Source organism: Artemia franciscana, chromosome 3 (genome assembly GCF_032884065.1).
Source record: "Artemia franciscana chromosome 3, ASM3288406v1, whole genome shotgun sequence".
Classification (NCBI taxonomy): Eukaryota; Metazoa; Arthropoda; class Branchiopoda; order Anostraca; family Artemiidae; genus Artemia; species Artemia franciscana.
Window position 1 is genome coordinate 52151853 of NC_088865.1, and position 25694 is coordinate 52177546.

The 25694-nt window shown below is 34.1% G+C and overlaps 2 protein-coding genes across 3 annotated transcripts in view; both read left to right on the plus strand.

The window, feature by feature from the left end:
* Window positions 1-25694, plus strand: part of LOC136025398 (uncharacterized) — a 300981-nt gene that overhangs the window by 146048 nt on the left and 129239 nt on the right. The window lies entirely within an intron of this gene.
* The window catches only part of LOC136025395 (uncharacterized), a 46880-nt gene continuing 29774 nt past the window's right edge, over window positions 8589-25694 (plus strand). The window contains exons 1-2 of the mRNA XM_065701388.1: window positions 8589-8727; window positions 21415-21875. Of these exons, the coding sequence (XP_065557460.1) occupies window positions 21416-21875 (460 nt within the window). The 5' untranslated portion in view covers window positions 8589-8727; window position 21415. The remainder of the gene's footprint in view (window positions 8728-21414; window positions 21876-25694) is intronic.

Below are 25694 nucleotides of genomic sequence, written 5' to 3' on the forward strand. Positions count from 1 at the left end.
ATGTGGTGTAACTATTACCGAAAAAAGCTGGGTCCGAGTCAATTGACTATGTATGAAGCTTTCGAAGATACAAATATCCGTGAGCTTTTCAGACTTTACTAGTAAAATTATCTATTAACAAAAGACACAATGATCTAACATTTCAATCTACAGGTGGACAAAGATGCTCTATACTTGAAGAGGATTTTATTATCTTGTCACAAAGTTTTACTTCTGTGGTAGGAACTCTTCTTTTACGATTAAAGACAATATGCTCTGTTTTAGTCTCGTTGAAAGACAGACCGATTTTCTTATTTGAGCCTTTCAACGCTACATAACTATCTTCAAAACAGGAAGAAGAACGATTTAAATACAAAATATTGTCGGCATAGTTCAATAAATACAGTTCTTGGCCCAGGTAAGAAAACTTGGTTAAACCACATGCTGATTCTCAACTAAAGTTAACTTAAAGTTAAGCGCTCGAACAGCATCAGACTGCCATTTACGAGATGCAAGCCACAAATATAATAAACTCCCTTTGAGAAATATTTTCATTTTACTTTGTTAATGGAATCACAGACACTCGAGAAGGCTTCTAAGAAGCCCGGACTTTCAATAGACTCTTAGAGCATTTTATCTCGTTCCTTTTCAAAAGCCTGTTTAAGCTGTGAACCATGTGCAAAAACCTGGGAAGTTTAGTAGTTACTCGATTCTTCCCTCAAAGGTTTATATGGGCAGGATCGGAATACTTAATACGTCTATTATTTTTCACAAATTTTCAGACCAGGGAAGGGTCTATTTTGATTCGATGGCTATTTTCTTTTATAATATGAGCCCGGGATGAGCTAAAAATTATACGAATTTGTGTTTTGTGTAAAATCTGATTTTATTCGGTCTGCCCACTTTATAAAAAAATATTCCTAGAAAAATGTTCCTGGGCAATCCCAACTGGTCAGAATATTACCCTTGGACCATTCCCACGAATCACCTCCACATGTAAAATGAGTCGCAAAAGAGAAAGTAAGACAAATAAAAAGAATTTCAAAGAGGAATTCAGGAAATCTCCCGTGTGTAAATTTTTACCGGGAAATTTTATCTCCAGAGACTTCCCTTCCCGCGAAAAATTCTCCCCGTGGAAGATCATCGTGAAGAAATTTCCTCCTCTAGAAAATGTCTGTATACACCCCAATAATATAAAACTATGTAGTAAACAATGGCCAAATTTTTAACTTCCATAGACTCTAGGGGCTCATCTCATCCTCAGAGGCTTCAAGAGGACTTTTCATCTGTGTTGAACAAAATGGCTATCTTAAAATTTTGATCAGATGACTTTGGGGAAAAATGGGGAGTGGAAAGGGGGCTAGCTGCTCTCCAGTCTTTTTGGTTACTTAAAAAGGACACTATAACTTTTAATTTCTATTTGTATGAGCCCTCTCCCAATTTGTAGTATGCTTGTTTCGATATGATCAATCCTGAATAAAAAAATAAATTATAAATAAATAAACACGCATCCGTGAAGTCCACATTTTTGCAGATAGGAGCTTGTAACCTCTATCTTAAGGTTCTTTGATGCAGTGAATTTGATGATGTTATTTTCATTAAAGTGTTTTGACACTTTGAGGGGTCTTTCCCCCTTTTTTGAAAATCACACAAATTTTCTCTGGCTAGTAGCTTTTGATGGGTAACATTGAACTTAATGAATTTTATATATTTGGAATCAAGGTAAAACCCAATTCTCTTGATGTATCTATTGTTATTAAAATTCTATTTTTTACAGTCTATGCTACTATTGGACCGAGTCGCTCCTTACTTCCACGAATTGTTTGATTATTTCATTCACTAATAACATTATTTAATGCCTAATAAGTTTCTTTTGTATAAAACACCTACATTTATATTGGTACCATCACTACTTATTTTGCAGTCTTGAAGTAATTAATACATATTGGAACTAATTTCTTTTCACATAATAAAAGATAAGAATAGGACACAGAAAAAATAATAGTACGCTTCTGCAATTTATCTTGATACCTTATCATGTTGAATAAATATATCGATATTTTTCAAATAGTGTCTGTAAATATCAATCTAAATTTATATAAAACAGTTCGTGGTAAGGAACTATAAGTATGTTGCAACGTAAGTAAACAAATAGTTCAATGCAAGTAAGTAAACAGTTTGTGGCAAGGAACTGTGAGTAAGGAGCGATGTGGTTCAATAGCAAGCGAAACCTTGAAAAGAATTGAATTTTGGTCCTTATTCAAAATATGTAAATTTTACCAAGTTTAATACCACCCATCAAAAGTTACGAGCCTGAAAAAACTTGCTTAATTGTTGAAAAAAGAGGGGACCCTTAAAAATCAAGTGATCTTAATGAAAATCGCACCCTTAGATTCACCATATCTGAGAGCCTTCCTGTAGAGGTGCAAAAATGTAGAATTTTGCTTTTTTTGGCCAGAAGCAAGATCACGGATGTGTTTTTATTTGTTAGCTCTTCCCAGAGGTGATTGTGTCGAACCAGTAATCCTATAAGATCGAAAGTTGATTCCTTTGATCGCAAGTTCAAGTTCTAGTGCCCTTTTTAAGTGACAAACAATATTGGAAGGCAGCTAGCCCCCCTCCCACACCCCATTTTTCCCTATATCGTCTGATCGAAATTTTCAGACTTCCATTTTATTCAGCACAGTCAAGAAATTTAATAAATATGTCTTTTAGACTTGACCCCCCATAGCCTCCAGGGGAAGGGCTCCAAGCTATGATCTTTGCCCATTTTTTACATATGGTACTGGCTATTGAGCAGTATGCATAAATTTTACAGGGAGATTTTCCTAGAGGGGTGTTACATAGGAGGATCTTTCCATGGAGGAGCTTTGCTTGGGGGAAGAGAATTTTCCGTTGAGGGGGAGCTGAATTGGCCAGCATTAATTTAAAAAATGATAAGAAAGTGAATGAAAAAGTAATAAGTTTTCAACAGAAATTACGGAGCAACATTTTACTTACAAGAAACAGCTCATCAACTCGATCTTAACGCTAAAGCTTTTTTTGAATTTTTAATTAAGATTATTACTTTAATAATTGTGTTTCAGGAGTCATTCCTAAATAATTGAAACAAAAAGTCAAACTCTAGCGTAAATAGCGAGGTATTGAGGAGGGTACAACCCCCTTATATACGTAACAGTTTCTGTTCGTTTCAACTTTGAATTTTTCTCCTTAATTTCAGTTAAAAGAACTTATTTTTTATATATCAAACAGTTCGTGGTAACGAACTGTAGTATGGAGCAACCCGGCTCAATGGTAACCAAAACTCTAAGAAATGGAAGTTTGATACCAATAGCAATATCAAAAGAATTAAATTTTAATGCTGATTTTAAATATATAATTTTCATTAAGTTTAGTCTTACCTATCAAAAGTTACGAGCCTGAGAAATTTTGCCTTATTTTAGAAAATAGGGAAAAACATCTCCTAAAAGTCATAGAATCTTAACAAAAATCACACCATCAGATTCAGCGTATCAGGGAACCCTACTGTAGAAGTTTCAAGCTCCTATCTACAAAAATATAGAATTTTGTATTTTTGTCAGAAGGCAGATCACGGATGCGTGTTTATTTGTTTGTTTTTTTGTTGTTTTTTCGCAGGGGTGACGTATCGATCCAGTGGTCCTAGAATGTTGCAAGAGGAGAGGTTCTAGTGCCCTTTTTAAGTGACTAAAAAATTGGAGGGCACCTAGGCCCCCTCCCACGCTAATTATTTTCCCAAAGTCAACGGATCAAAATTCTGAGATAGCCATTTTATTCAACATAGTCTAAAAACCTTATAACTATGTCTTTGGGGATGACTTACTCCCCCACAGTCCCTGTGGAAGGGGTTAAAAGTTACAAACGTTGACCAGTGCTTACGTACAGTAATAGTTATTGGGAAATGTACAGACGTTTTAAGGGGGAATTTTTGGTTGGTGAGGGGTTGAGAAGAGAGGGATATGTTAGAGGAACCTTCCATCGAGGAATTTTTCATGGGGGAAGAAAATTTCTATGAAGGGAACGCAGGATTTTCTAGCATTATTTAAAAAAAAACAATGAAAAAATAATTATGAATTTTTTTTCAACTGGAAGTAAGGAACATCATTAAAACTTAGAACGAATAGAAATTATTACGCATATGAGGGGCCCATCTCCTCCTAATACCTAGCTCTTTACGCTAAAGTATTTTTAGTAATTTCAACTATTTATTCTACGGCTTTTGTGATTCAGGGGTAATTCTTCATGAATTGGGACAAAATTTAAGCTTTAATGTAAAGAGCAAGGTACTACAGAGGGGGGAACCCCTCATATATGTTCTAAAAATATGAGAATACAAAAGTTCGTTACGTGTAAGCTAATTTATAAGTTACGCTAATAAAAACAATCTTTTGCTAATAAAAACATTCGTAAAAAATTAAAAGTTCTAGTTGCCTTTTTAAGTAACCAAAAAATTGGAGGGCAACTAGGCTTCCTCCCCCGATCCTTTTTTTCTCAAAATCTTTCAATCAAAACAATGAAAAAGCCATTTAGCCAAAAAAATAAATATGCAAATTTCGTTTTAATTATTCCTCTGCGGAGAGCCGAAGTCAAAACATGTATTGATTCAAAAACGTTCAGAAATTAAATAAAAAAAAAAACAAGTTTTTTAACTGAAAGCAAGGAGCGACATTAAAACTTAAAACGAACAGAAATTACTTCGTATATGAAAGGGGCTGCTTCCTCATCAACGCCCTGCTCTCTACGCTAAAGTTTTTTACTGTTTTAAAAAGAAGAGTTGAGAGAAAGAGTCAAACTTTAGCGTAAAGAGCTGCGCTTTGATGAGGAAGCAGCCCCTTGCATATACGAAGTAATTTCTGTTCGTTTTAAGTTTTAATGTCGCTCCTTATTTTCAGTTAAAAACTTGTTTTTTTTTTATTTAATTTATTTAAGGGGTCACTCGAACACGAGGAAAAAGCAATAACGCTAAAGACTAATCACAAACTCTAAAGATTCATCGCAAGAGCTCAATTACGTCGTTTTTACTCTCTATGTAGTCTTTAATTATTTGTTGTTGATTTTGTTCTCAGTCAGATAGTTAAGAATTTAGTTTAAAGAGGATGGTGTCATTTTCGAAGGCAGACATGTTTCCATTTGTTTTGCACCCCCTCCCAGATTTTAAAAATCTTCTTTGTGTTGCTTTCATTGAAAAATGGCTTTAAAATTACATTTTGTTTCCTAAACGGTTTAAAATTCTAAATCATGTAAATTTTGGCTTCTTTGGTTGCATCATAATATGTTGGTCGTGGTCACATATAAAATGGCGTGGTAACTTTTGATTATTCAGACCAAACTCAAGAATTTTGATTTGAACGTAAGATCTGTAAAAACCAGTTTCATAGCCACAAAGACAAGCGACGGGTGACAGAATGCATTGGACTTGTATAATTTGGGTTATATATTTGTACATTGGGGTGGGAGGTAAAGTATAGCGGGTCTGAATGCAAAATTTCTTGGCAACAATTATGCTGCATATTAAAAATTAAGAATTGTTTTCTAACTTCACGTTGTCCAAATACTTAACCACCATCCCCCTAATGTGCAAATATATAGCCCGGATTATAAGTCCATTGTATTCTGTCACCCATCACTTGTCTATGTGGTTATGCAGTCGGTTTTTACAGATCATAATTTTTTAGTTTTAATTTTTGAGTTTGCTTTGAATAATTAACAAGCATCAATGGCGTTACTCACGTAGAGAAAATGCTCCCTCAAATTTAATTGCTTCGTTATTTTTCAGTTGCTAAATCTTAAGAGTTTTAAGAACTAATTAATGGGAGATCAAATAACATTTTATTTTGATGAGAATCATGATGAATTTAGTTAAACTGTATTCTCCGGTCTAGAAAATTAAGTTATAGTTTTTAATAGTTTATGAGTGAAGTGAAATTTAATCTCTCATAGAAAGGGCAGGAGGAGTAAACAGGCTGGTGACCGGAGTGGTTCATAGGGTTGGTAGTGCCTGGAGAAAAATTAATTATATTGCCCTACATTGCCCTCTCCCATATTAAATAAAAGCAAAGAAAAACGAAACAAAGCAAAAAATGTGATCAAAATGGGCAGCCCCCCAGCCACGGCTTTCCAGAAACAGCACTCAGAGCAGCTTACAAAGGGTTGCTACCCCTGAAGAGGTCTGTTGTCCCTCTGAACGACTCTGCTGGCAGTCCCTTCACAAAACGGATAATATTTGTTCGTTTTCAATTCTAAAGTCACTTTTTATGGCACTTGGTATTAACCAAGTGACATATAGCAATCTCAAATTCTGTCGGTCTGTCGGTCGGTCCTGGTTTTGCTACTTTAGGCACTTCCAGGTAAGCTAGTACGATGAAATTTTGCAAGCGTATCAGGGAACGGACCAGATTAAGTTAGAAATAGTCATTTTCCCAATTTTACCATCTAGGGGGGGGAGTGGGGAGCCAGTTAATTCGCAAAAAATAGAAAAAATTAAGTATTTTTAACTTATAAGCGGGTGATGGGATCTTAATGAAATTTGATGTTGGAATGATATTGTGTCTAAGAGCTCATATTTTAAATCCTGACCGGATCTGATGGCATTGGGGTGAGTTGGAGGGGGGAGACCTAAAAACTTGAAAAACACTTAGAGTGGAGGGATTGGGATGAAACTTTAGGGGGAAAATAAGCACAAGTCCCAGATACATGATTGACATAATCGGAACGGATCCACTCTATTTGGGGTAGTTGGGGGGATGGGCTAATTCTGAAAAATTAGAAAAAATAAGGTATTTTTAACTTACGAACGGGTGATCGAATCTCAATAAAATTTGGTATTTAGAAGGATATCGTGTGAAATAAGACGAAGCTCTTATTTTAAATCCTGACCGGATGGAAAACGCTTAGATTGGAGGGATCAGGATGAAATTTGTTGGAGAAAATAAGCAGAAGTCTTACATACGTGATTTACGTAATTGGAACGGATCCGTTCTATTGGGGGGGGGGGGTTAATTCTGAAAAATAAGAAAAAATTAGATGTTTTTAACTTACGAAGGAGTGATCGGATCTTCATGAAACTTCATATTTAGAAATACCTCGTAACTCAGATCTCTTATTTTAAATATCAACCGGATCAAATGTAATTGGGGGGAGGGGGCAGTTGGCGGGACCGGAAATCTTAGAAAATACTTAAAGCGGTGAGATCTGGATGAAACTGGATGGGAAGAATAGAAACCTGTCTAGGATACGGGACTGACATAACCGGACCGGATCTGCTCTCTTTGGTGGAATTAGGGGGGGGGGGTAATTTTGAAAATTGAGGTATTTGTAACTTACAAAAGGGTGACCAGATCTTAATGAAATTTCATATTTAGAAGGATCATGTGCTTTAAAGTTTTAATTTGAATTCCGACCAGATCCTGTGACATTGAGGGGAGTTGGAGGGGGAAACCGGAATTCTTGGAAAATGTGGAAATTGGGGCATTTTTATCTTACGAATAGATGATCAGATCTTAATGAAATTTGATTTTTAGAAGGAATTCATGTCTCAGAGCTCTCATTTCAAATCCCAACCAGATCTTTTGACATTGGGGGAGTTGGAGGGGGAAATTTTGGAAAAACACTTGGAGTGGAGGAATCGGGAAGAAGCTTGGTGGATAGAATAAACAAATGCCCTTGATACGTGATTGACAGAATCGTACTGGATTCGCTCTCTTTGGAGGAGTTGGGGGGAGGGGTTCAGTGATTTGGCAAGTTTGGTGCTTCTGGACGTGCTAGGATGATGAAAATTGTTAGGCGTGTCAGGGAAGTGCACAATTTGGCTTGATAAAGTCGTTTTCCCAGATTCGACCATCTGGGGGGCTAAAGGAGGAGGAAAAATTAGAAAAAATGAGGTATTTATAACTTACGAGTGGGTGATCGGATCTTAATGAATTTTGATATTTAGAAGAACATCGTGACTCAGAGCTCTTATTTTAAATCCTGGCTGGCATCAAGCCTCTTCTTTTCTCTTTTTAAATCAATCTATTGATTCATAGAATTTTGTCAGAGCTCATACCATATGATTTCTTGGCTCTTAGCTCTTCTCGCCTCGTCACAAGTGCCATATGAGCTCTTAGCTCTTGTTTTTAATATCATGATGCTTTGCCATGTTGAGGATAATCAAATACAAGTAAAGAAAAGGGAAATAAATTGGAAAGTCAATTTGGCGGTAAAGGCTCACTATTTCCATATAAAAATTTATAGATCAGCACTTAAACTTTTATTCGGATATTTTTCATAGTCAATCACGGAAAGTTTCGAGGAAATTCTGGAAATAAATCACCAGAGGATGACAAATGTTGTTTTAATACTGGTTTTCAAGGTTACTGGTTACAAGGTTACTCCATGTAACCTTTTATATTACAAGCATTTTTGTTGGGATATCAGTCATCTGATTTTATATTACTTTCATTGAGGGTGTTATTTGGTTTTTCGCTAAAAGAATTTATCTTGGGGAAAGACTATGTTTCGAAATTTTTTGTGGATTGGATACCTTACATTGGTGTATCAATCTAGGAAAAGAACCCGGCGACACGTTGCAAACTTGATCTTAGGTTTTTTTTTTTATAAGTAAGTTGTTCTGCCACAGATTTTTGTCAGTTGTAAATAATTTGAAGCTAGTTGTTGTTGATTGTGATTCGTAATGTATTCAAGAATCAGGATAGTATTTTAAGCTGGTCAGAGGTTTCAATTAAGAAAAAGGTTGTTAATTAATCGCTGTATGATCAGTAGAATGTATTAATAATTTCTTTTTTGTATTAATTTGCAGCCATATAAATTTATTCTATTAGATGGACGATATTTTTACAAACCGTTAATGTTTGTTGAAAAACTAAATTTTTTAATGTATTTGCTTTAGAATAAATTATTTACAAGGGACCCACGTCCCATGTTAAGCCCTATTTAAAACGATAGGTAATTAATAGATAACAATTATATATTTTCTTCTGTTTTGGTGGCCTTTTTTGGTTTGAATTGCCTCCTTCTAGATAAGTTATCTATTAAGGGGTGCATCCCCATTATATTCTACTATTTGTACCCATGAATAAAAGTGAGAGGGAGATGATAGTATTGAGAGCGCTTGTATGGGACATCGATTCTTGTTGATAGATGAGCATTGCCAAGTGTGGAAAACCATATAGTGACAAAGATATGCCCAGGATTGCACTTAGCCTCCATTCAGCTATAGGTTGCATAGACTTTTGGCTGTCCGGATTGTAAACAGCCTGGTATAGACTTGACAAAACGTATCAGTTCCTGACCTGAACTGGTCTGAAAGCTTCTCCTTTGAAATTTTAACATGACTATCGTGTTAACCTTAAAACTGACAAATTCAAATCTTTTGGACTAGACTTGTTTGGAGTTTCAAAACCCCATCTTCTAGGACTAGAGACATTAAATTAAGTATTTTGAATTTATTAACTCAGGTAGGACGGATGGGGTACATAGGCAAAGAGAAGGGCTTATGATGAATGAGAAATCTTCTAAGTCTTGCTTTGGTTGGGAAGGTATTAATAGTAGAATTCTAGTTTCTTATTTTACCACTAAACTTTGTAATGTATCAGTCAAAGTATTATATACCCCGGTAAATTTGGTGTGGGAAAATAAAAATGGCAACGGATAAAGACTTCTATAATTTTGAACACATAACAATCTATTACTAAAACTACCATTACTACTACTGCAACTACTTTTATTACTACTAACGACTCCACTATTTATTACCATGGTCTACGAAATTAGAGAGATGACTCAAATGTCGCAAGGTCAGAGAACAAATGGCTTTTCAGAGACAGCGCAATGGCGCTGCCCAAGTAAAAGGTGATGTGGGCACTATCTATTATTTATTCATTTACTTATTTATCTATTTCTTTTGGGTTTTTTTTTCTGACCAAGGCACTTCGTATAAAAGAAGTTTTTGTAAAAACTTTGAAAATACTCATTCGGTTGGGAATTGAAACTTCTTGGCCCTTTTTAAGAGTCAAAAGTGATTAGATATCAACCAGCCTCCCCCCCAAAACCCAATTTTTTTAGATAGCCATTGCGTTCAGCATAGTTGAAAGGTCCAGCAATTATGGTTTTGGGGACGACCGCAGCCGTCAGGACAAGGGTTTTAAGTTATACTATTTGCCCATTATTAACATATGCATGACAAATACATAATCAGAATTTCTAATGTCCCTTTTAAGAGCACATAATCAAATATGACACATGTACACAATAACATAAAACATATGTTGTACATAATCAGAATTTCTAGTGCCCTTCTTAAGAATCAAAAGTGATCGGGGAGAAACTAGCCTCCTCCCTCCCCCTCTCTACGTCCTCTTTTCCCCAACTGCATCTGATAGAAATTTGAAATAGAAATTTTGTTCAAACTAGTCCATAAATTATATAATAAGGCCTTTGTATTTGACACAAAAACCTAGAGCCGGGGGGCAAGAACTGTAAGTTAAATCTCTAGGGTATATATGATTTTTATGGCAGGGATGACTATATAACCTTTAGAGGAGACTCATTCGATTAGAAATTGAAAGCCGAGTTCTCTTTTAAGAGTCAAAAGTGATAGGGAGGGTAACTAGTCCCTCTTCCTGACGCCCTATTTTCCTCGAAAGCATCTGATCAAAATTGTGAGATATCTATTTTGTTCAAAATAGTCAAAAGAATATATAGCAATGTCTCCACGGCTGATAAGCCCCCCCCTCCCCTAAAGCCCAGGGGTAAGGGTTGGAAGCTATTCCTTGCGGTTATGTAAGGTTTAATGGAAGAGATGGTCATATAAACTTTAGAGGAGGCTAATTTGATTAGAAATTGATTAGAAATTTTCTAATTATCGAACAGTGATTAGCCTCAACAAACTACAAACTCTAGGGTTTTTATTCTTTTTTCTAATACAAAATACAACGCCTTCCAATAGGCCCATGGGCACAAATTGCTGAGGCACAATCGCCTGGAACAACAGCCAAAAATGTAAGCCACCCCATCCCTTCAGATGCTCGATCTGTAGCCCTTTGAAACTAGGAGCTCTTCTCTTTTGCATCAATCGAATTTGTGTAGCTACAGAAGAAGGTGGAGTATTTACAAGGCTCTTGCTAAGGTCAATAATTAATAAGTAACTATAAAGAATATTTAAAAAAGAAGACCTGAGAGATGGCGGTTCAACTGAAAAAGCTGACAAAAATGACCATGCCAATCAGAAATATTAATCCGTTCGAATTCAAGAGAGTGCGACCGAGAAGTTTAGAAACTTGTTTCCATAGAAGTTGAGGACTATTCCGGAGAGAATGAAATATATCATGTGCTTTTTTACCTTACGGAATGAACGTTTCGTAGATTTCATAAATTCAAATACAATTCAAGAACAAGGCCAATTGCACTCCAACCACGCATGATGCCTGGAAATATCTCGGAGTTTTGCAGCTTCGAGATGAGGAAAAAGTAACCGAAGGTAATGCGAACCATCTCAAAAAGATCCAACAGTTCGTGGTAACGAACTGTAGTAAGGAGCGACCGGCTCAATAGTAAACGAAACTCTAAAAAACGGAATTTTGATGCTAAAAGATGCATGAAAAGAATCGGATTTTCATGCTGATTTTAAATATATAACTTTTATCAAATTTATCAATGCCTGGAAATATCTCGGAGTTTTGCAGCTTCGAGATGAGGGAAAAGTAACCGACGGTAATGCAAAACACTCCACGATTTTTAAAAACACGCCATCTCAAAAAGATCAAACAGTTCGTGGTAACGAACTGTAGTAAGGAGCGACCGGCTCAATAGTAAACGAAACTCTAAAAAACGGAATTTTGATGCTAAAAGATGCATGAAAAGAATCGGATTTTCATGCTGATTTTAAATATATAACTTTTATCAAATTTATCAATGCCTGGAAATATCTCGGAGTTTTGCAGCTTCGAGATGAGGGAAAAGTAACCGCAGGTAATGCAAAACACTCCACGATTTTTAAAAACACACCATCTCAAAAAGATCAAACAGTTCGTGGTAACGAACTGTAATAAGAAGCGACCCGGCTTAATAGTAAACGAAATTCTATAAAATGGAATTTGCGTCCTAAAAGATACATAAAAAGAATTGAAATTTCATGCTGATTTTAAATATATAAGTTTCATCAAATTTAGTCTTTGTCATCAAAAGTTGCGAGCCTGAGAAAATTTGCCTTATTTTGGAAAATAGAAGGAAACACCCCCTAAAAGTCTATGAATATTAACAAAAATCACACCATCGCATTCAGCGTATCCGAGAACCCATTTGAAAAAATTTCAAGCTCCTATCTACAAAAATGTGGAAATTCGCGTTTTTTGCCAGAACACAGATAACGGGTGCGTGTTTATTTGCTTTTTTGTTTTCTTTTCCCCAGGGCTTATCGTATCGACCAAGTGGTCCTAGAATGTCGCAAGAGGGCCTATTATAACAGAAATCAAAAGTTCTAGTGCCCTTTTTAAGTGACCAAAAAATTGGAGGGCACCTTGGCCCTCCCACGCACATTTTTTTCCCAAAGTCAACGGATCAAAATTTTGAGATAGTAATTTTGTTCAGCATTGTCGAAAACCATAATAACTATGTCTTTGGGGATTACTTACTCCCTCACGGTCCCCAGGGGAGGGGCTGCACGTTACAAACTTTGACCAGTGTTTACATACAGTAATGGTAATTGGGAAATGTACAGATGTTTTCAGGAGGATTTTTTTGGCTTTGGGGGGGGGGGTGAGGAGAGAGAGCTATATGGGAGGATCTTTCCTTGTAGGAATATGCCATGGGGGAAGAGAAATTCAATGAAAAGGGGGCAGGATTTTCTACCATCACTATAAAAAAAAACAATGACAAAATAAACATGAAAAAGTTTGTTTTTTCTAATTGAAAGTAAGGAGTAGCATTAAAACTTAAAACAACTAGAGATTATTACGCATATGAGTGATTCTTCTCCTCCTAAATACCTCGTTCTTTATGCTAAAGTATTTTTAGTAATTTCAACTGTTTATTCTACGGCTTTTCTGATTCAGGGGTTATTCTTAAAGAATAGGGACAAAACTTAAGCTTTAGTGTATAGAGCGAAGTATTAACGAGTGGACAAACCCCCTAATATACATAATAAAAATATAAGAATATAGAAGTTTGTTACGTAAGTTAATTCTTAAGTTACGTATATTTTTTACTAATAGAAACGTTCGTTAAAAATTAAAAGTTCTAGTTGCCTTTTTAAGCAATCGAAAAATTGGAGGGCAACTAGGCCTTCTTCCCCAACCCTTATTTCTCAAAATCGTTTGATCAAAACTAAGAGAAATCCATTTAGCCAAAAAAAGAATTAATATGCAAATTTCATTTGAATAATTTATGTGCGGAGAGCCAAAATCAAACATGCATTAATTCAAAAACGTTCAGAAATTAAATAAAAAAAAACAGGCTTTTTTAACTGAAAGTGAGGAGCGACATTAAAACTTAAAACGAACAGAAATTACTTTGTATATGAAAGGGTCTGTTCCCTTCTCAACGCCCCACTCTTTACGCTAAAGTTTTTTACTGTTTAATAAATTAGAATTGACAGAAAGAGTCAAACTTTAGCGTAAAGAGCGGGGCGCTGAGAAGGGATCAGCCCCTTTTATCCACGGAGTAATTCCTGTTCGTTTTAAGTTTTAATGTCGCTCCTTAAATTCAGTTAAAAAACTAGTTTTTTTATGTAATTTCTTAACGTTTTTGCGATCAATAGAATTACCTTTAGACACAAAAAATATCATGTGAAACGGTACCTTTATATTCGAAAGGTGCAAGTCAAGAATACAATGGCATAATTTAGTATCTACATTATTACAGCATTTCTTCATTAAAAAATTTTATTTGTTGAGGCTTCACCTCTTGTTGTCAAAATCCGTAAGGAATATTCAAGGTGAGAATGGTCACTGAGAAATAAACAAGAGCTGAGAGCTCATATGGCACTTGTAACGAGGTCGGAAGAGCCAAGAGCCAAGAGCTCATATGGTATGAGCTCTAGCAAAATTCTAAGAATCAATAGATCGATTTAAAAGGAAAATCAGTGGCTTAATGTGGGTCGGGATTTAAAATAAGAGCTCTGAGTCACGAGTTCCTTTTAAATAACAAATTCATTAAGATCCGATCACCCACTCGTAAGTTAAAAATACCTTAATTTTTTTAATTTTTCATCTCCCTTCAGCCTCCCAAATGGTCGAATCGGGGAAAACGACTTTATCAAGTCAGTTTGTACAGTTCCCTGACACGCCTGCCAATTTTCATCGTCCTAGCACGACCAGAAGCACCAAACTCGCCAAAGCAATGAACCCCACCACCAAACTCCCCCAAAGAGAGCGGATCCAGTCCGGTTATGTCAATCACGTATTTACGACATTTATAAGCGTTTTCCAAGGTTTCTGGTTCGTCTCAAACTCCCACCAATGTCAACAGATCTGGTCGGGATTTGAAATAAGAGCTCTAAGACATGAGTTCCTTCTTAAATTAAAATTTCATTAAGATACGGTCACCCGTTCTTAAGTTAAAAATACATCAATTTTCTATTTTTTCCAAATTAACAACTCCCAGCTCCCCCAAAGAGAACAGATCCGTACCAATTATGTCAATCTCATGCCTATAGCTTTTGCTTTTTCTTTCCATTAAGTTTCATCCCGATCTCTCCACTCTAAGCCTTTTCCAAGATTTCTGTTTCCTCCTCCAGCCCTCTATGTCCCAGATCCGATTCGAATTAAAAATGGAGCATCTGAGACACAGGATTATTCTATGTATAAAAAATAAAAAAAATAAAAAAAAATAACAGGAAGGGTGTGCGAAAGCACAGGATGGCTGGCCCCCAGTCCCCAATTGTACTTCCTGGCTGAAGGGCCAAGAAACGGAGATCAGCACCGCCGGTACGGACTGTATATTCTAATGCCGTATCCTTTACCTTTTTTTATATATATAAAAATAGGATTTTTTTCAGAATCTCCACTCGGATTTTCCAAGATTAGGTCCCCCCCCATCTTCCCCTTCACTGGGTCCGGTCGGGATTTAAAATAAAAGCTCTGAGACATGATATCCTTCCAAACATCAAATTTCGTTAAGATCCGATCACTCCTTCGTAAGTTAAAAACACCTCATTTTTCTAAGTTTTCAGTATTAACCCTCTCCCCCAACTCCCCCAAAGAGAGCAGATCCGTTCCGGTTATGTCAATCACGTATTTAAAACTTGTGCTGATTTTTTCACTAAGTTTCAGCCCGATCCCTCCACTCTAAGCGTTTTAGATTCCCCCCTCCAACTCCCCCCAATGTCTCTGGATCTGGTTGGGATTTAAAACAAGAGCTCTGAGACACGGTATCCTTTCAAACATCAAATTCATTAAGATTCCATCACCCGTTCGTAAGTTAAAAATACTTCATTTTTTCTATTTTTCCGAATTAACCGACCCTCCACTCCCTCCCAGATGGTCAAATTGGGAAAACGACTATTTTTAATTTAATCTGGTCCGGTCCCTGATACACTAAATTTCATCGTCCTAACTTACCTGGAAGTGCCTAAAGTAGGAAACCCGGGACAGACCGACAGACCGATAGAATTTGCGACCGCTATATGTCACTTGGTTAATACCAAGTGCCAGAAAAACAATCCGAAACATGTACTGGTCGACTCACTACTTGAAGCGAGTCGGTTACCATAAGTCTAAATTAGAAGTAGAGCCAGAACTATGAATATGAGTGAAGTCTTCACCTTTAGAGACAACAGACATAATTGATGGCAAAGAAATTGTAAACATCTACGAGAAGGGGGACGCAGATTTTGAAAGATGAGTATTAACATCGCAATAAATAATCAACTCTTTACCCAAAGACCATACTCGGTGGGAAATTTTCAACAGTAATGCGCAAGCCATGACATGATTCTGGGCCGAATACTCATCACGGTAATCTGTTGGCATATAGACAAATATAAGCACCATGTTACTAAAATCAACTGCAACAAAAAAATTACTAGTATCAAGAAGCTAACATCCATACTTTTTATGCACTGCTACCTAAATTCCGTCAGAGAGCCGACTTAGGATACATCTAGCGGGGAAAAACTCGTGACCAGTCAAGAGTTCCAACCTTCTCAAGTTATCAAAATTTAAAAGATGCCCAATAAAACAAATTCTATCAAATATATCAAAGCTAACTGTAGAATATCTAAACTTTCTCTTGCTCTTTTAACATTCTTGCGAAAAACTTTAGCCCACACAGAAACGTCGGTTATTAGCGCTTTGTATGCATTGGTGCATCACTTTGACCCCCCAATGCTCGTTTTTTCAGCTCTTTAAACTGAAAGATGGAGCTCATATGGCAACCACCGCAGTTTCCCTACTTGAAACTTAGCTCATAACAGGGATTCTCGCGACTGTTACTATCTTCACCGGCATATTTAATACACCTCAACTGGTTAGTACAGAGCTATATGGTCAAAACCTCGACACTTAGAGAATTGTTTTGGTCTTTCTAAGGACTTGCAAACTCGATAAAGGCAATATTAAATCTTAATACCGTACTTAAGGGGTACTTCCAACTCCTCTTGTGAACGATAGCCTAACTGCACAACCGATGACTGAGCAAAACGCCTTGCACCAACAATACTTTCGAATGCATTCACAATGTTCGATACATCGAAATCTCTATCAGTGTTTTGATCCCCAGAAACTCTTTCTTGACTTGTCTTGAACAAATATCGAGATCATTGGGAATCACAGTTATAACAATAGAAGCTGAAATTTTATCCTTCATGTGTATAACCCAGCAATTTCTACTACGTTCAACATGTTATACCTTGTCGATTTGGCCCAGACTTTCAAGAAATTCACACTGCTTTCAGGGATTGTTAGACTGTAGGCTAGCTGGTAGGTTAGATAATACAACTGGGTAGTTTACCGGCATCGTCTGCACAGGAGCAGGCCAAACAATTGGTCTTGTGTCAATTGCACTAAGCATAGGCTCATTTTTTCAACTAAATGGCCTAGCACACTAACACAATCGTTCAATCTTGAACCTCTACTAGTACTTGGCTCTTTTGGTAGCGTCAGCACATCCTGAAGATCGAAAATCGTGAAACGAGGTGTTTGAAGTTTCTTAGCTGTTGTTTCTGTTAAAATTTAAGACATATCACCCGTAAATGCAGTCGCCAGCATCTTACCCCCGGGCTTCTCATGATTTTCTGTCTTAAGGATATCTTAAAAATGTCAATGACATCTTTAAAAACTTCCTTAGTAAAAAATTCTGAAACAACTTCACTGCTAACTGTCGATCAATCTTGTCCTGATTTTGTCTTTGAAAAAAGTTCGATATAGGTGACTCGTTCAAAGTACTGGTTTAATACAAGTTCAAAACAAGCTTTTAAGTTCAATAAATACAAAGAGGTGTTTCACATACAGGGTTGCCACTGCTAGTGATTTATCACTATTTCTAGTGATTTTTTATACTAACTACACGAAAAAATCACTGAATCATCAAGTAATCGCTAGGTTATTCAAAAGAATCACTAAATCAACCAACAAATCACTAGATTCTAGTGATGTTTAGTTTCACCGGGTGGCTACCCTATTCACAAATCATAGGCAACGCTGCTCTATCATAAATAGCAATATCATTGAAACAAAAAGGAGCTACACTTAAAAAAGATTTTTTGAGATTCAACAAAAACTGTTTGTAATATTCATGAACAAAAATTTGAATTTCAACAGCTGGAAATCACTGTAATCTATTATTAAAGACATTATTGGAATGGTACTTTTCAATGAAGCCAAACACACCCAAGAAGTGAAGTTAGGTTAATCCTAATGAAACATAACCTTAATATAATCTTTAGCTTATAAAATAACATAATTTGGCTTTTGTATTTGCGTATTAAGGTGGGGGGGATATACATTATTTAGACACTACCCCTAACATAACCTACACCTCCTGATGCTCATATATATATATATATATATATATATATATATATATATATATATATATATATATATATATATATATATATATATATATATATCCCGAACTATGAAAGTCCAATGCATAAAATAATCCGTCACTTGTCTCTGTGGCTATACTACCGGTTTTATTTTAGATCTAACCTAAGCGTAATTCTTGAGTGTGTTTCGTTTAATTAAAAATTTGGTTAAAACCATCAAAATATAAAGTAAAAAGGCATAAATTGAAGAAAGCTGAACTTAAAAGCCTTCTGAAATTGAGTGACAGCCAAAACCTCTCGAAAAAGACCTGTGAAATAATCTCTATGGGATTTGCATAAACCCGAGAAAACAACAAAAATAATGAAACAAACCTTAAGAATAAAGAAAAAATCGGTTAAAACTCTTAAAATATAAAGTAAAAAGGCCTAATTCAAAAAAAAAATATGAACTTAAAAGCCTTCTGAAAGTGAGTCAGAGTCGAGGGTTCTCGAAAAGAATCTGTGAAATACCTTGTGCGGGATATGCATAAACCAGAGAAAATAATAAAAATATGAAACAAATCTTAAAAGTACATAAAATCAGTGACAGCCAAGATCTCTCAAAAAGAACCAGTGAAATACCTTGTTCGGTATATACATTAGCCCAAGAAGATAATAAAAAGTATGAAACAAATCTCAAAAATATAGAGAAAATTGATTAAAACCATCAAAATATAAAGTAAAAAGACATAATTCGAAAGAAGCTAAACTTAAAAGTCCGGCAAAACTGAGTGACAGCCAAGACCTCACGAAAAAAATCTGTGAAATACAGTGTGGGGTATGTGTATGAACTCCAGAAAATAATGAAAATACAAAGCAAATTTCAGAGAATAGAAAACATCAAAATATAAAGCAAAAAGACATAATTGAAAGATATCTGAACTCAATAGCCTTCTGAAATTTAATCACAGTAAAAGCCTCTCAAAAAGAACCTGTGAAATACTTTGTGCGGGATGTGCATAAACCCGAAAAAATGAAAAGTAAAATAGCATAATTCGAAGAAAGTTGAACTTAAAAACCTTCCTAAATTGAGTGACAGCCAACAACTCTCGAAAAGAACTTGTGAAATACTCTGTGGGGTACATGCATAAACCCCATAGAATAATAAAAATATGAAAAAAAATCTTTAAAATATAGAAAAAATTCAGTTAAGCCCCTCAGAATATAAAGTAAAAGGCATAATTAAAATAAAAACAAACTTAATAGCCTTCTGAAATTGAGTGGCAACCAAGAAGTCTCGGAGAGCACTCTCCTCCACCTGGCAAAGATAGAGACCTCTGCAAATATCGGGACCAAATCGGAGTAAAATTCAAGACACTATATTTCCGTCAAGGCATATCGAAGCCCTGTTTTATATTAAAGAAAAACACGAAATCATGGTCAAACTCTCCGCCCTAAAAAGGGTCAGAAGCCAAAAAACAAAGTAGCAAAATCTGACTTGATCAATAATAAGGAAATTGGAAAAACGCTTATATAAAATAAAATAAAATCACGGTAAAACTCTCAACTCTGGATAGGGTCAGCGCCCTTAGACATAGTGACAAAATGCAAGTTTGATCAATCGAAAGAAATAATAATTCCGAAAAACTCGGTTACCTTTAATTTCTGTGGTCTGTGCGTGAGGACTCTTAGATTTAATTGATTTAGACATGAAGTAGAGAGGGTTAGAAAGTAAAACAAATTCTGTCAGTTAAGAATAAAATATTAGTGTCTAGAAGCTGAAAATAAATATAAAATGCACCTATGATATGTACTATAACAATATTCTGTGTAAAATAATAACATGGAAAGATTTGTGCATTTGTAAGATGTTGCCTATTAGAAAACAAACTTCGGAGAAACGGTAATTTGATGCTCCCGACTAAAAGTTGGGCTATAATTGGTTGATTAGGGCCTCTCGTACAGAGGGTTGGAAAGTGATAAAATTATGTCCCTGAAAGAAGAAAATAATAGATTATATTGTTAGATACATGAAAAATCGCCCTTAGCAAGAAAATGCAATATGAAAGCTACACCATATTGGGAAATCTAAAGGCCCCAAGCCCCAAAAAAATGATAAAAAGATGATAATTTCTGATAATAATAAATCAGAAAAACTTGGTTAGCTTCATTCTCTGTTGTCTATGCATGGTGACTCTTAGATTTGATTGAGTTAGACATGAAGCAGAGTGGGTTGGAAAGTACAAAAATTCGGCCAGTGAAATAAAAAAATATTACTGTCTAAAGTTGAAAATAAATATAAAATGTAGTTATTATATGTACTATAGCAATATTCTGTGTAAAATGATAACATGGAAAGATTTCTACATTTGCAAGATGTTGCGTTTTAGAAAACAAACTTCGGAGAAACGGTAATTTGATACTCCCCACTAAAAGTTGGGCTATAATTGGTTGATTAGGGCCTCTCGCGCAGAGGGTTGGAAAGTGATAAAATTATGTCCCTGAAAGAAGAGAACAATAGCGTCTATTCTTATATACATGAAAAATTGCCTTTAGCAAGAAATTGCAATATGAAAACTACGCCATATCGGGAAATCTAAAGGTCCCCTGCCCCCCCCCCAAAAAAAAATGATGACAAAGCCAAAAAGGTTCATATGCCGCTAAGGGTGGGCCTAGAAATATATTATAGGTTAGAAAATGTCTAGGTGTTGCCTCTCAGGTTAAAGGTCAGAAAACATTTATTTACAAGAAATTAGACGTAAGAAATAATCTACTATTGTCGAAAGGTCCCATACAATGTGGGGAGAAAGGCCCATATCCCTTGTTGTCGTTTTCCCCCTATCCATTGTCGTCGCATTTTCTTATCTCCATGTTTACTGTCGTCGTATGCCCCCTATCCAATGTCGTCAGAAGTCTCCCCATATCTCATGTCTTCGTATTTTTCCTAACCCTTGTCGTTGGAATTTATACAGAAAAGTAAGGGCACCATGTTCTAGATTGGAAATCCCCCAGGAAACATTAAGACCATTCCTACTAGTGCTCATGAACTATTTCAGAAAATTTATAAGTAACTTGAAAATGATTACGTCTCTGACAGCGAGTTTTCGTCTTATGATGACCCGCACAACCAGGGATAGATCATTGAAAGCTATTCTTCGGTACAATCTTTTTTAGCTGAAAAAAGACATCAGTAATGTGCTTTTTGCTCTGTATTTTTTTCCCACTTTATTTAAAAAAAAATTGAAGTGATTGGGGAGCAAAGATCTCCTACGAAAACTGGGATTAATTTGACGCTTACAAATCATGAAATTTTAATTACTTTCTTACCTAGTAGTTTTCACTTTACACCTTTACCGCTTTGAAATAGTTAAATGCAATCGTTTGTAAATTATTTTTTCTAGTGGACAAGTTCTCTCTGAGGTTACTATATCACAAGCATACATTTTGTTTTTCAGAATGCGAGCAAAAAGAATTATTTGGTTAGTTACAACATTAAGTTTACTCAGTATACAGATAATTCGAATATTCACAAAAAATACTGATCATATCAAACAAATGGCTGTGAAAGATCAACCGCAACTGAAGGAGAGGGATGTCTCAACAATATTGCCAACCATTGAAGATATAATTTTTGACGGTACAAATTTTAAAAACGACACGCCAGCTGCATATAACTTGGTACCAAATATAGTGCACTTTATACGTTGGAATAAAACAGAATACAATTTTACGGATTATATCTGTTTCCGAGCTGCATATGTCAATCAAAAGCCAGACTATTTTCACATATATACAAATAGGAATTTCAGTGGTAAATGGTGGGACAGAATCAAAGACGAAAAAGACTGGATTGATCGCATCAAGATTTTTTGGTTAGAGCCACCATCTGAAATATTTGGCCAACAACTTAGTAAAGGTAAGCTATTGAAGTGATATTGAATTAATGTAAAAATGAGTTAAAAGGTGAAAAAAAACAATACAATTCAAAAAATAAAGGCAATATAAAACGGTGAAATAAATAAAATATATAATATATATATATATATATATATATATATATATATATATATATATATATATATATATATATATATATATATATATATATATATATATATATATATATATATATATATATATATATATATATATATATATATATATATATATATATATATATATATATATATATATATATATATATATATATATATATATATATATATATATATATATATATATATATATATATATATATATATATATATATATATATATATATATATATATATATATATTATTTGGGTCTGACATTAATCCTTCCTTTGCGTGTCCTAAAGCACATAAACCACACTCCAAGATGACTCTTCTGATGACTTATAGCAATTAAAACCAACAGCGCGCACAATAGATTACATATAACACCCTTTGGCATGCATTACTAGATGCATTTTCTGATATATATATATATATATATATATATATATATATATATATATATATATATATATATATATATATATATATATATATATATATATATATATATATATATATATATAATTTGATATCTACTAAGTTTCAAAGTTTTTTTTTTTTTAAGGTTTTTGAATTATTTTAATCCCTGGTTTTTAATTTTTTTTAATATTTTTTTCTTTTTTAGTTTTTTCTTTTTTTTGATTTTATTAGTTTTTTTTTTAGTTGTTTACCTTTTTATTTTGTTTTTTTTTATTTTCTTTTCTTCTTTATTTTTTAGTTGTTTTTTTTTTCGCAACATGTCTCAGCAACAGGTGCTATTGTCTGTACATATAAATGGATTGTCCTCTTAAACATGCAACATATAATTGTCCATGGGAAAAACAGTCCGTATAAAGATCTGTATTGTATTTTCTAATGACTGCCCTTGAGCTTTGCTGATGGTGATTGCAAATGCTAATCGAACTGGAAATTGCAATCATTTAGATTGAAAAGACAGGTCCTTTGGGATCATGGGAATGCGAGGATTAGAATAGTCTCACCCTCGGAAGGCCCTGTCAAGATTGTTTCCTCTATTACGTTTTTCATTGTTTTTTGTTTGTTTTTTACGGCAAGTCCGTCTAGTTTTTTTTATTTTTTTCTTCTTTTTTTAGTTTTTTTTTCTTTATTTATTAGTGTTTTCCCCTTATTTATATAGAAGATAGTGTAACGGACAGACAGAAAGTACATTTTTATTTATATAGATAGATGGATAGTTTTTTTAGTTTTTCTTTTTTTAGTTTGTTTTTTCTTTTTTAGTTTTTTGTCTTTTTAGTTTTCTTTTTTTTACTATTTTTATTAGTTTTCTTATTGTTTTAACATTTTTTTTCTTTTTTTAGTTATTCTCTTCTTTAGTTTTTTTTCTTTTTTATTTTGTGTTTTTTGTTGTTTTTTCTTTTTTTATCTTTTTTAGTTTCTTTTATTTTTTTATTTGTCATATATTAAAATGAAAGATTTCTTTTATATAATATATATATATATATATATATATATATATATATATATATATATATATATATATATATATATATATATATATATATATATATATATAAATATATATATATATATATATTGACGTCATACTTATTGACAGACAGACGGACAGTACATTTTTAGTTATATTGAGCTTTGCTGATGGTGATTGCAAATGCTAATCGAATTGGGAATTGCAATTCTTTTAAATTGAAAAGGCAAATCCATTGGAATCATGAGAATGAGAGGAATAAGAACAGCCTCACCCTTAGAAGGCCCCGTCAAGATTGTTGCCACTATTACGTTTTCCATTGTGTTTTTTTACGGCAATTCGCGTGTTGTTGCAAAGCTTTGATGGGTTAATATTTCGCAACATGATTGTTGTTACGCCTATTTTTAGTTGTAGCACATGTAGTGGAAGCCCATTTTTTCTTTTATTTTCAATTTTTTCTTTTTTAGTTTTTTTCTTTTTCTGGTTTTTTAGTTTTTTTAGTTTTTTTCTTTTTTTGTTTTTTTAGATGTTTACCTTTTTTATTCTGTTTTCGTCTTTTTATTTTCTTTTCTTCTTTATTTTTTAGTTTTTTTCCACAACATGTCCCAGCAACAGGTGTGCAGGGTGCTAATTTCACAACATGATTATTGTTACACCTATTTTTAGTTTTACTTTCCGTGAATTTTTTACTTTCTCTTTCAGCCGCAAGCCTGGCTTTGCGTTGCTCTTGTAATACATCGCCACACTTTCTTTTGGTAATTTCTATCTGAGCCGTGAGCATAACCCCCCCCCCTCCCCTAAAGCAATAAGAATGCAAGGTGCTAATTTTTAACTACATAAAACTTGTGGATATACAACATTCTTCACGGTCCCATTGTCTGTACATATAAATGGATTGTCCGGTTTACCGACTCTTGAAGATGGAACATATAATTGTCCATGGGAAAAACACTCCCTATTAAGATCTGTATCGCACTTTTCTAATGATTGCTCTTGAGCTTTACTGATGGTGATTGCAAATGCTAGTCGAGTTGGGAATTGCAATCATTTAGATTGAAAAGACAGATCCTTTGGAATCATGAGAATGCGAGGAATAAGAATAGCCTCTCCCTCGGAAGGCCCTGTCAATATTCTTGCCTTTATTACGTTTGCCATTGTCATTTTTTTGTTTTTTTTACGGCAAGTCCGTCTAGTTTTTTTTAGTTTTTTCTTCTTTTTTTAGTTTTCTTTTTCTTCTTTATGTTTTTAGTTTTTTCTCTTTATTTTTGTAGATGATAGTGTAACGGACAGACAGACAGTATACATTTTTATTTATATAGATAGATAGATGTTTTTTTTTCTTTTTTAGTTTTTTCCTTTTTAGTTTTCTTTTTTTTAATTATATTTTTGTTTTTTTTTTAGTTTTTAAATATTTTTTTAGTTTTTTCTTTTTTAGTTTTTTTTCTTTCTTTTTTTAGTTTTTTCTTTTTAGTTTTTTTCTTTTGTTTATTTTTCATATATTAAAATGAAAGCTTTCTTATATATATATATATATATATATATATATATATATATATATATATATATATATATATTGCCGTCATACTTAGTGACAGACAGACGGACAGTACATTTTTAATCATATTGGGCTTTGCTGATGGCGATTGCAAATGCTAATCGAATTGGGAATTGCAATCTTTTAAATTGAAAAGCAGATCCGTTGGAATCATGAGAATGCGAGGAATAAGAACAGCCTCACCCTCGGAAGGCCCTGTCAAGATTTTTGCCTCTATTACGTTTTCCATTGTTTTATTTTTTACGGTAATCCGTGTGCCGTTCCAGAGCTTTGATGGGTTAATATTTTGCAACATGATTGTTGTTACGCCTTTTTTTTAGTTGTAGCACATGTAGTGGAAACCCATTTTTCTTTTTTTTTCAATTTTTCTTTTTAGTTTTTTCTTTTTTTGAATTTTTTATTCTCTTTTAGTTTTTTCTTTTATTAGTTTTTTTCAGTTTTTTTAGTATATATATATATATATATATATATATATATATATATATATATATATATATATATATATATATAATGAAAAGAGAAATCACCAATGCAACAGTACAAACACATTAAAAAAAGGAAGACAGAAGGAGAAAGGAAGACTGTAGTCCTACATTAGTGATTAATATAGATCAGCACTTGAATGAGGCCTTAACCCTACTCATGCATACAATCACATAGGTCAAGCAGCATAGCCATACACAATGAACCATAAAGAA